At 36.4% G+C, this 13,171-nt stretch overlaps 1 protein-coding gene across 1 annotated transcript in view; it reads left to right on the top strand.

The window, feature by feature from the left end:
• Positions 1-13,171, top strand: part of FAM151B (family with sequence similarity 151 member B) — a 29,143-nt gene that overhangs the window by 636 nt on the left and 15,336 nt on the right. The window contains exons 2-3 of the mRNA XM_032847701.1: positions 5,901-6,026; positions 9,125-9,290. Of these exons, the coding sequence (XP_032703592.1) occupies positions 5,901-6,026; positions 9,125-9,290 (292 nt within the window). The remainder of the gene's footprint in view (positions 1-5,900; positions 6,027-9,124; positions 9,291-13,171) is intronic.

Here is a 13,171-nt window from a genome sequence, read left to right as displayed (position 1 = left end):
CTGTGCTCTGCTTATTCGCACCCACCTCCTATAACCACTAGTCATTGTTTTGTCTTTTCTAGAATGTCATATAGTTGGAATCATACAGTATGTAGCCTTTTCAGATTGACCTCTTTCACTTAATAGTGTGCATTTAAGGTTCTTTTCACGACTTGAGAGCTCATTTCTTTTTAGCACTGGAGTAATATTCCTGGTGGTTGTCTGGATGTACCAACGTTTATTGATCTATTGATCCACTGAAAGACATGTTGGTTGCTTCTAATTTTTGACCGTTATGAATAAAGCCAATGTAAACATCCTCGTGCAGGTTTTTGTAACTTGAAAACTTAAGTTTTCAACTCCTCTGGGTAAATATCAAGGAGCACAACTGCTGGATTGTATGATAAGAATATGCTTAGTTTTGTCAGAAACTGCCTAACTTTTAAAGTGGCTGTACCATTTTGCATTCCCATAAACAGTGAATGAAAGTTCCTTTTGCTCCACTCTCACCAGCATTTGGTGTTGTCAGGGTTCCAGCTTTTGGATATTGTAATAGGTGGGTTGTTGTACCTCATTGTTTTCTGTTTCTCTGATGACATATTATGACATATAATGACTTTTTCAAATGCTTGGCGTTTCTTTATATATGATGATAAAGTGACCTTTTTTCTAATTTTTTTTATGAACATATAATGTTTATTCGCCCCAGGGGTACAGGTCTGTGAATCGCCAGGTTTACAATGCTTCACAGCACTCACCATAGCACATACCCTCCCCAATGCCCATAACCCCACCACCCTCACCCTCCCCCCCTCCCCCTGCAACCCTTAGTTTGTTTTGTGAGATTGAGTCTCTTACGGTTTGTAAAGTGACCTACTTTTAAAATCACATTGTTTATTTTCTTACTGTTGAGATTTAAGTGTTCTTTGTATATTTTGGATAACAGTCCGGTATCAGATATGTCTTTTGCAAGTATTTTCTGCAAGTCTGTGGCTTGTTTTCTCATTTTCTTGATACTATCTTTTGTAGAACAAAAGTTTTTTTCATTTTAGTGAAGTTCAGCTTACCTATTCTTTCTTTCATGGGTGATGCCTTTGGTGTTGTATCTAAAGAGTCTTCACCATACCCAAGGCCATCTAGGTTTTTTCCTATATTATCTTAAAGGAGTTCTATAGTTTTGCATTTAATTTTTGTGAAGGATGTAAGGTCTGTTTCTAGATTCATTGTTTTCCAGGTAGACGTCCAGTTGTTCCCACATCATTGTTACAAAGATTTTCTTTACTCCATTGTATTTCCTTTGTTCCTTTGCCAAAGATCAGGGCTTTATATTTACAGGGCATTTACTTCAGGGCTCTTTGTTCTATTCCATTGATCTTTCTGTCTGTTTTTTCACCAGTATTGCCTGGCCTTGATTACTGTAGCTTTATAGTAAGTCTTAATGTTGGGTAGTGTCACCTCTTTGTTATTCTCCCTCAGGATTTGTGTTGGCTACTTTGGTTTTTATGCCCTCTGTATAAACTTTAGAGTCAGTTTGTCAATATCTATAAAATAACTTAGTGGGATTTTTATTGTGATTGCTCAAATCTGTAGATCAATTTGGAAGAACTGATGTCGTGACAATATTGAGTCTTTCTGTCCATGAACATGGAATATCTCCATTTAGTTCTTTTATTTCACTTATTAGAGTTTTGTGGCTTTCCTTTTATAGATCTTGTACATATTTTGTTAGAGTTATACCTAAGTATTTTTGGGTTTTGGGTGCTAATATAAATGGTATTGCATTTTCCATTTCAAATTCCACTTGTTTTTGCTGGTAAGTGGAAAAACAATTGGCTTTTTAAAAAATATTAACCCTGTATCCTTCAAGCTTGCAAAAATCACTTACTAATTCTGGGAGTTTTTGTGTTGATTCCTTCAGATTCTTTGCATATAAAATCATGTTGTCTGTGAACAAAGACTGTTTTATATTTTCTTCCCCAATTTATATACTTTTTATTTACTTTTATTGTCTTAGTGCATAGCTAGTATTTCTAGTATGATGTTGCAAAGGAGTGGTGAGGGGATAGGAATGTTGCATCTTAAGGTCCTGGTTGAAAGTGACATTTACCTGATCTATAATTTCAGTAGATCGAATGGAGAGTAGTTTTGGTTAGTCTGATTTCTCCTGGAATTGGGCAAGAGTGAGAAATGAAGACAAAGAGATGTGGCCAAGCATTAGTCCAGCTTTTTGTTATACAACTTCCAGAAGCTGGTAACTAGTGTGTCCCTGTCACTTGACCCCAGAGTGGGGAGCCTGCTTCTCCCTCTCCTACTCCCCCTGCTGTATTCTCTCTCTCTCTCTCTCTCTCTCTCTGTCAAATAAATAAATAAAATCTTTTTTTTTTTTTAAGGAATGTATAGAAAAAGAAAAATTTAAACCAGGCAGTTCTACTCCAGAAGATTACAGTATCTTTGTTATTTTTTTAAGATTTATTTATTTATTTGAGAGAGATTGAGAGGTGGGAGGGAGAGGGAGAGAATCTTAAGCATACTCCTTGCTGAGCAAGGAGTTGGATGCAACACTAGATCCCAGGTCCCTGAGATCATGACCTGAGCTGAAATCGAGAGTGAGATGTTTGAGCCACCCAGGGGCCCTAACCTACCAAGCCCCACAGGGGCGCCCAGAAGGTTACAGTATTTTTTACATAATCCTAAATAGTCACATTATATAGCTTTGGTGACATATTCTTTTTTCAGCTTAAGTTTTTTCCTGATTGTAAATATAATACATGTTCATTATAGAACATTTGTAGAATATGTTGAAGTAGGAAAAAATGCCCACACAATGCCACTAGTAACTTTTTGATATATTTTCTAATGTGACTGGTAAAATAAAATGGAATAACTTAAGTCAAGGGGGCCAGAAGGCAATTAATGAGGACAGAAGGCCTCATTATGGGGCCAAAGGCAATTAATGAGGAGGGGCTTACGCACCTTCTCATCAGGTAGAACCTTGAACTTTTGAACTGGGCTAAACTGCAAATATTCCAAGGACTCTGCAGGAGTACCGGCAACTTACTACACTTTTTCTTATTGATAGACTTAGCAACTAACTCTGTTTAGCTAGGATTAATTTTCTGCCCTCAACACCAGTTAAAATTTTTTGTAAAACAACATAGAGAAGCATTCTTTGTCTTAAAAAACCCCTGACTTAGAATTTTTAAAAAACTCCCTAAATTGCAATTCTCAGACCTCAGCTAAATGCTTTTATTTCAGTTCTGCCTCTTCTTTTCGTTGACACTAACAATCCTGAATTTTAAGAACATAGTGTACATGCATGCTACCATATACTATGTATCTCTTTTTTTGTTTTCTCCTACTTTTAAAAAAATATACAGACTAGTTTTTTTTAGGGCATTAGTTTTTGTTACTGAAACAACACACGTTTATTATCTTATAGTTCTGTAGGTCAGAAGTCTAAAATGGTCTCACTGACCTAAAATCAAAGTGGCAGCATGACTGCATTCCTTCTGGAGACTCTAGGAGAGAATCTGTATTTTAGCCTTCACCATCCTCTACAGACTGCTTGAGTTCCTTGGCTTTTGGTCTCTTCCCCCATTTCAGATCCAACAATGGCTAGTGAAGTTTTTTGGTTTTTGGTTTTTGTTGTTGTTGTTTTTTTTTTAACATTGTATCACTCTGACACCACTCTCCTGCCTCTCTCTTTCACTTGCAAGGATTTTGTGGCTCAGTGGGCCCACCTGGATAATCCCAGCTAATCTCCACACCTCAAAATCAGATGAATAGCAACCTTAATTCTGTTTGTCACTTTAATTCCCCTTGCCATGTAATATAACATATTCACAATTTACAGGAATTAGAACATGGACATCTTTGGCAGGGGAGGGGTCATTATTCTTCCTGCCAGAGTCCTATACATATTGTTCTCCATTGTGCTTTTATTCCGTTTAACATATCTTTGAGATTATATCAGTAGATATGGATTTGCCTCATTCTTTTTTTTTTTAAGATTTTATTTATTTATTTGGTAGAGATTACAAGTAGTCAGAGAGGCAGGCAGAGAGAGAGAAAGAGAGGAGGAAGCAGGCTCCCCGCTGAGCAGAGAGCCTGATGCGGGGCTTGATCCCAGGACCCTGAGATCATGACCTGAGCTGAACCCACTGAGCCACCCAGGCGCCCCTGCCTCATTCTTTTTAATGGCTGCATAATGTTCCTTTGCTCGGATATACCATAATTTATTTAATGAATCACTGTTGATGGGTATTTAGGTTATTTTGAATCTTGCTATTACAATTTTTTTAAAAGATTTACTTATTGATGGAGAAAGAACAGCAAGAGAGGGAACACAAGCAGGGGGAGTGGGAGAGGGAGAAGCAGGCTTCCTGCCAAGCGGGGATGCAGGGCTTGATACCAAGACCCTGAGATCATGACCTGAGCCAAAAGCAGATTCTTAACCAGCTGCGTCACCCAGGCACCCCATCTCAAAAACTTTTTAAACAACTATAACAGTCACTTATTTTTATCATGAAGATATACTATGTTTTAATTGTTTTTCCATTGTAGGACATTTCTGTTTTAGCCTATAATTAATGTGCCTTCTAAAAATGCCTAACTCAAGTATTTAAAAAATTGCTATGTATTTTCATCTGAGTCTGAATAGTCTGTGACTGTTGCATATGCTAAATAGAACCATGTAATTTTGGATTATAGTGGATGCTATAGCTAACTCTCACCTATATTCTGTAGCTCAATATACAGAGTGGTTGCTAAATTCCATGCATATTAAGAAGTTCTCTTTTTTATGTCCCTCCATTCTCTAATCAAAATTTGCTTTTTTCTTGATGTCTTAATTGGCAGTTTCTGCTGGCCATTTGTAGGTTTTTAACAGTTTATTAGGCAGAGTTAATAAAAAATTAACAGAAGACATAATCTCATGCGTAAGGAATTTGCAGCCAATTGGTAGGCTTAAAATGTTTAAGTGAATAAACAAGAATTAGGTACATAACTATTTTTCTCATTGTTATATTGGGATATGACATAGAATGGAGTAGACTTGGATTCAAGTGTTTTAGTCTTAACTCACATATTTTAAGGCTTAATTAAGAGAAAATATGGTGAGCCAAAAAGTAGTTGATAGGGAATTATGTGTATTTTTACCTGCTAGATAAATCTATGATTACTAATTCAGAAGCTTAGTCACTCATATAAATATTGTTGAGATTCATAATCCGAAGGTGAATATACTTACATGTGTTGTTTAAGATTCTAAATTGTTATATGAATATAGAATGGGGCCTCAGGTGAAGAAAACAATTAAGTTGCACAAAATTTAAGAAGTTTTAATATAGCTTTTACTATGACTTCACATACATTTTACTTGTTTATAGTCCAGGATTGGAAACAATATCATGTGAAAATTCTTGCTTTAGAATAACTGCTTCTTGGGGTGCCTGGGTGGCTCAGTGGGTTAAAGCCTCTGCCTTCGGCTCAGGTCATGATCTCAGGGTCCTGAGATGGAGCCCCGCATCAGGCTCTCTGCTCAGCAGGGAGCCTACTTCCCCCTCTCACTCTCTGCCTTCCTCTCTGACTACTTGTGATCTCTGTCAAATAAATTAAAAAAAAAAAATCTTTAAAATAACTGCTTCTTACCATTTATTTTTCTTCCTCCCTACTTCCTCGTGCTTCTGAGTTTCAGATAGACTATCCTATATGCTTACTAATTGTTACTTATATGTAGCTAGTTTATATATATAATATACACCTGCCACATCATAATGATTGTTCTCAATTTTTGAAATCTTGTATAATTTCCAGTTTAATTACTTTTTATTCTCCCCAAAAATATGCTCTGCCCAATATTATTTAAAAATGTTTGCCCCATGAAAAACAATCCATTCATTTTGATTTAAATGTTGTTTTAGGATCTTGGAGTGAAAATGTACTAGAATATTTTCTGAGAAATAACCTGATCACAACAGAAGATGGCGCTGAGATCGTCTGGTATCATGCGGCTAACCATAAGGCACAACTGAATGAGGCACTGAAAAGTAAGTCAATACAGTTTCTTGTATTTACACTGGATAATAAATTGATTCAGGTCTTTTTGTGATATGTAGGCATATTTGTAGGTATCAAAGACTTAGATCAAAGTGCAAATTGTAGGCTGACATAAGTATTTTTATAAAAGATCTCATTTTGTGGGGCGCCTGGGTGGCTCAGTGGGTTAAGCCGCTGCCTTCGGCTCAGGTCATGATCCCAGGGTCCTGGGATCGAGCCCTGCATCGGGCTCTCTGCACAGCAGGGAGCCTGCTTCCCTTCCTCTCTCTGCCTGCCTCTCTGCCTACTTGTGATCTCTGCCTGTCAAATAAATAAATAAAATCTTTAAAAAAAAAAATAAATAAATAAATAAAAGATCTCATTTTGTTTACAAAATGAACAAATTTGCATAATGGAAGAATTTTCTTATTTTCCAAAAGTGATTTACTTTTTCTGTGTCTACTTGAAACTCTCAATATATTATTACACTTGCTTATACATTGTAGTTATTTGAGCAAATTTTTAATATCAGTGTTGTATGTTACATATTTTTGTGTCCTTCATAGTGTACTAAGGAGAATTTCAACAAGTATGTTAATGGATGGATGAAGCCATTGTGTACTAATTTATAACTAATTGCCTTGGGCTAGAAACCAGGACTTTGGTTTACTAACTTAATCTATTAAAAAAAAAAAAAAATATATATATATATATATATATATATATCTCACATGTATGTATTTATATGTCTATATCTATATATATCTTTTCTCTATTTCTCTATATATCTATATAGGATATATAGTTATATATATCCCTTCATTATAGATGAACACTATAGCAGTTTTTTTAGCTACTTCCTATGAAGTACCCATGTTGGCTGCAGCAGCACAGGAGACTGAAAGCATTGTCACCCGAGAGGTCTAGGGCATAGCTCAAAGTGATCTGGTACAACAAGGAAAACTCCACAGTCCCAAGTTTTATTGTAAAAATTAATGCATCTTTTGCATCCTACTCAATTATGTATCTGGATAATGTATCTGAATATATATTTCTTTTACTGTAAAGATATTTTTTAACTGTTAGTCTTTCTCCTCAAAAGGAGGAACTTTGGTTTAATATGGAATCCCTGATACCTAAAACAGTGCCTAGCACATAAAAACCACACAGTGATTGTGTAATAAGTGAATTTTAGCAAAAGCAACACTCAAGAAAAAGTTGTTTAGTGGATGCCAGGAGCTGGTGGGAGTAGAGAATAGGGAGTGAATGCTAATGGATACAGGGTTTCTTTTTGGGATAATGAAATTTTTCTGGCATTAGGTACTGGTGGTGGTTGCACAGCCTTTTGAATATCCTAAAAAAACACTGAATTGGGGCGCCTGGGAGGCTCAGTTGGTTAAGTGTCTACCTTTGGCTCAGGTCATGATCCCAAGGTCCTAGATGGAGCCAACATCAGGCTCCCTGCTCAGCGGGGATCCTGCTTCTCCCTCTTACTCTGCCTGCTGCTCCTCCTGCTTATGCTCTCTCTCTCTCTCTCTGTGTTTGTCAAATAAATAAATTTTTTTAAAATCTAAAAAATAAAAAATAAAAAACTATTGAATGTATACTTTAAAAGTGGAATTTTATGGTCTGTGAATTATATGTCAATTTTTTAAATATTTTATTCGTTTATTTGAGAGAGAGAGAGGGAGAAAGAGAGCATGAGTAGGGGAGAAGGTCAGAGGGAGAAGGAGACTCCCTGCTAAGTAGGGAGCCCTTTGGGATTGGATCCCAGAACCCCGGGATCATGATCCCAGCCAAAGGCAGATGCCTAACCAACTAAGCCACCCAGGCACCCCTATGTTAATTTTTAAAAATGGAAAAAAGGAAGAAATAAAGTACTACTTATAGACATAATGGTTGTATATATAGAAAATCAAAAATCTCACAGATAAATGATTGAAATTCATGGGTAAATTTAGAAAAATCTCAGGATACAAAGTCAAAACAATAAATTTTATTTCTATGTAATAGCAACTAAAAATTTGGAAAAAATTGTTAAAAATTTATAATTCATAATAGTATATGCTGAAATCTTATATTAAAAATATAGTATTTTTTATTATACTATACTAAAAATAGTATAGAGATCAATAGATCAATATATTGATCCAGGAAGTTTTCATAGGTTAGTCTTCAGATAATGTCCTTTTTACATTCTGTTAGGCAAAACCAGAGCCCCAAATTTTATAGTTTGGAAATGCTCTTCACAAATCCCTTTTCTCAGCCATGGTTAGTTTTGTTATTTCTTTTTAGGCTAAAGGAAAAGAGAGAGGATCCTAGAGATATGAAGGCTATATTTCAGTGGTTTATCTCATTTCTCCCAGAATATTTAAACATAGTATAACTATTATTAATACATCTGTTTCAGATTGGTTAACATGGGAAATTGGATTTTCAACAATGTCTAGATTTTTAAAAAAACAGAGTACAGGAGAAACAATGTAAAAGTACCACTTGGTATTTATTGCACTGTCAACACAGCTAGAGCTCAGAATAGTCAAAGTTGTTACAGAAGTTATTACATATAATGTAATTTTATTTTATGGTTTCAGCATTTACATTTTATTTATTAACATTTAGATTTTAAACACATTCATATTTAAAAATGTCCTGGTAAGAAAAACAGAAAACATTGAGTCTTTTTGAGAATAAAATATGTATTTAAAAAAACTTTTGTAACATCTTCAGGAAAAATGTTACTATAAGCAATAAATATCTATAGTTTCTAATGTGAGGAGTGAGAAGATAAAAGTACTATTTTATTCTCAGAAACTTCAATGAACACATATTAATCCTTCCTTTTGTATACTCACTTTGCTATGTACTGGAAAGAAATTAATATTTTAACATCAGCTTAAGAGCTGTAAACCTACAGAAAGGCATTTAACTCCTCGCCTGTTTGCTCATCTGTGAAACAAACAAACTTGTGAAGGCCTAGTACAGGACCTGGTACTTAGTAGTTATTCAGTAAATGTTAGTTTTTGTCTTCCTCAAAAGACTACTGGACCTGACATCTTCTTCAGTCCCTGTTTTATTAGCATTAACTTAAGTTCTTTTATTTGGACAGGTACTGCTCACATGATAGAGGCTGATGTCCTTCTTCCGAGTGATGGGTCAGAATATAGCCAACCAATCATGGCCCATCCTCCTGAAACAAATAGTGATAATACTTTACAGGAATGGCTGACTGCAGTTATAAAAAGCAATAAAGGCATCAAGCTGGATTTCAAGAGGTATTTGTATAAACATTTTCAGTCTTTTAGTTGCTGTAGAGTAACAATGAAAATAAAAGGTTAATAGCTTCATATATCTGTACTTGACTAAGTTTATACTTCAAACTGAAAATGGAATTACAAACCAGTATGTTTCAAGAAGGGACCTAAGACCTATTGAGTTGTTCACTTAAATTGTTTCTTAGGAACCCTTTGAAGCTAAAATTAAATTCATTTTTACAAAGGAATTTATCACAAATGACCATTGTGATAATAGAATGTTAAAATTTAAAATGCTACTTTCACTAAAAGTAGTCCGAAGGGAACCTGGGTGGCTCAGTCAGTTAAGCATCAGACTCTTGATTTTAGGTCAGATCATGATCTCAGGGTTGTGAGATCACGTCCTGCATTGCACTAAGTGCTGGGCATGGAACCTGCATAGGATTCTCTCTCCCTACCTCCCAACCCTGCCCCCACAACTTACCCTCTTTAAAAAAAAAAAAAAAAAAAAAGTCTGAGAGAGAGTTGGTAGTAGTTTGGGTAGTTAATGCATATCCTACCTGATTTACATTGTATTTGTATATGGGAAGTTATCTAGAAGTCTTTCAATAATCCAAGAGTTCCTTATAAATTTTATTTTGGAAGCATTGACAGTGAAGAGCAAGATTAAGTGTTATTTCCTTTTCTGTGGCTGTCATGGAAAATTTTACTTTTGCAGTATTTTAGCAGTATAAAAATTATAGGTAAAGCCAGGAATATACTGTGCTACTACCGAAGCTCACCATAAGCCCCATGAAGGGGACTGCTATGAAAGTCTAGGATTTAGGGCACCTGGGTGTCTCAGTGGGTTAAGCATCTGCCTTCGGTTCAGGTCATGATCCCAGTGTGTGGGGATCAAGCCCTGCATCAGGCTCCCTGCTCAGCGCTGAGTCTGCTTCTCCCTCTCACTTTGCCTCTCCCTCCGCACCTCTTTAATGTTTGGTGACTCAGAGTTTTAGCTCTCCTTGCCTTTTCATGTATATGTTTACTATTGCCCATTGAATTGTTCTCTCTGATACATTCTGTGGCTCCTCACTAGTCAGATCAGCTCATTCATTCCTAGCGGCTACCACACACATGTATGCTGAGCCACTAAGATTGCAGATTTTTTGGTCAGAACATATTTGAAGGGAAATGAATTTATCTGACAGTTCTATGGACATGTATACCATGTCAGACACTTTTCTAAGAGCTCTGAATGTGTTGATTCATTTGATCCTCATAGCAATCCTAGGAGGTAGCTTATTGCTATCATCCTCATTTCCAGATGAGGAAAAAGAAGCAGAGAGGAGTCAGTAGACTGCTTATTGTCACAGAGTTGGTAGGAAATCTGCCAGCCTGGCTGGAGAGTTCACACTGTGAAGGAAGACTCTGTGCTACCTCTGTAAAAGGAGCTGATGGACCTATTAGTCAAATTTTACTGGTTCTTATTTTATGGCTCTAAGTTATTTTGTTTGGTATACAAATAATAACTAAGTACTAAAATTTATCTGAAACATGGTTTGTTTTTCTCTGAAGTATGCCTTATATGTTGCTGTTGGGCAAAGTGCATCCTCAGCCTTTGTTTTTCCCCAAAAATGTTAGGGCTTTTCCTCGACATTTACTCTTCAAGAAGGATTTTACCATTGTTTTGTCAGCTTTCTGTCCCAGAAAAATAAAAATTACAACACAAAAGGTTTTATTTTCTTCAGTAAGGTTTTAGGTTTTTCTTAATATAGGTTTTGTTTTTCTTATTTAAGTTACTGATAAGACAAGTAACCTTAACGTAGTCTATATCAGCAATAATTAAAATATTTACATATAGAATATATATATTAAATTCTTTTTCATTAAGTTCTATGTCATAACTCCTTAGGTTTAACTGCACAGTGCTTTGCACATAGTAGACCCTTCATATATGCTGGTGGGATTTCAATTTTGGGGAAAATATGCTGTCTGCTGATGTTACCCAGTAGTAAGCCATTATTGAATGCCCTATATCACCTTACTAAATTGAGAAAGCCTAAGAATCTCCTCCCTGAATGTAAGCTGGAAATTAGTGTTTAATCCAACTTTCACAGACCAGATTTCTTAAGAAGTCAGAATTCTTTCTGGAAAAAGAGATGTTGGTGGCAGACATGTGTGAATTAATTCAGGTTTTCTTCCTGTTCCACCCATGAAGAGCAGAACCCCACAGGAACTTGGCTGCTGCTATAGGACTTGCGGATAAGCAAGCTTTGGGGTCACAGGTACAAGTTGCTTGCTACCAAAAATGGGGGTGCCTGATCTCAGAATTGTATTTTAACATGGCACTGATATTAATCAAGGCAGAAAGCATTTGAGACAGAGAAATGATAACATCTGAATTAAAGTCTGCAAGGTCCAGCATTAGAGTTTAGTAATCCACTAACATTTAGGGCCTCCATTTCAGAGAGAGAGAATGAACAAAAAGAAATTCATGGGGCACATGGGTGGCTCAGTCGGTTAAGTGTCTGCCTTTGGCTCAGGTCATGATCCCAGGGTCCTGGGATCAAGTCCCACATCAGGCTCCCTGCTGGCCAGGAAGCCTGCTTCTCCCTCTTCCTCTGCCCACTGCTCTACTTGTGCTCTCTCTCTAACTCTCTAATAAATAAATAAAATAAATAAAATGTATTTTTAAAAAAGAAGTTCACTACACGGGAGCAGAGTGAAAGGCTGGAGACTAGCTTCCTCTGGTTTTAATGAATAGTATCCTTTCTCACTAATAAATATGACCTAATAAATAGGGAAGTTATTACTTTTTCTTCTTATCCTAGGAGGCCTGAAAGGAGTGAGTTGAAGAGTGCTGGAAGCATAGGCAGGTGGACTCGAATCCACTAAGAAAGATGTAAATGTGAGGAGAGGATACTGAATATTCCCCTCTGACAGCCATCTCCCGAACTCTTAGCCTCCCACTGTAGTAGTCAGTAAAACCTAATTTTCTCAGAAGCAAACTTAGGCCTTAAAGATTCAGAAGAGATTCAGAATTATAAGTAGTGTAGTAGTCCAGTAAAGTTTATATATGTATTTTTTTAAAAAGTAAAATTTATGGGGATGCCTGGGTGGCTCAGTTGGTTAAGCATCCAACTCTTCATTTCAGCTCAGGTCATGATCTCAAGGTCCTGGGATGGAGTCCTACGTTGGACTCTGCTCTTAGCAAAGAGTCTGCTTGAGGATTTTCTCTCTTCCTTTCCCTCTGCCCCTCATCCTGCTCATTCTCTCTAAAGTAAATAAATATATCTTTAAAAATAAGTAATATTTATGTAGGCTGATTATAACCTTATTATTTCAAAATCTATAGATGTCAGTTAGAATAGATGTAGAGAAAAGAGTAAAACTGCTTTTTTATTTAAGTAGTAACTAAGGGGGTACCTGGTAGCTCAGTTTGTTAAGTGTCTGCCTTTTAAATGGATGCATTCCTGGGAACCTATAAACTTCCAAGACTGAAACAGGAAGAAGTTGACAACCTGAATAGATCAATATCTAGTAATGAGATTGAAGCAGTGATCAAAAACCTCCCCAAAAACAAGAGCCCAGGACCTGACGGATCTCCTGGGGAATACTACCAAACATTCAAAGAAGAAATAATACCTATTCTCCTGAAGCTGTTTCAAAAAATAGAAACAGAAGGAAAACTTCCAGAGTCTTTCTATGAAGCCAGCATTACCCTGATCCCTAAACCAGGCAAAGACCCCATCAGAAAGGAGAATTTCAGACCAATATCCCTGATGAACATGGATGCCAAGATTCTCAACAAGATCCTAGCTAATAGGATTCAACAGTACTTTCCACCATGACCAGGTGGGATTTATCCCTGGGATGCAAGGGTGGTTCAACATTTGCAAATCAATAAATGTGATAGAACA

This window comes from Lontra canadensis, unplaced genomic scaffold (genome assembly GCF_010015895.1).
Source record: "Lontra canadensis isolate GAN:19392208 unplaced genomic scaffold, GSC_riverotter_1.0 scaffold4, whole genome shotgun sequence".
NCBI classification, from domain to species: Eukaryota; Metazoa; Chordata; class Mammalia; order Carnivora; family Mustelidae; genus Lontra; species Lontra canadensis.
The sequence above is the reverse complement of the archived record's forward strand: the minus strand, read 5'-3'. Positions and strand labels throughout refer to the sequence as shown.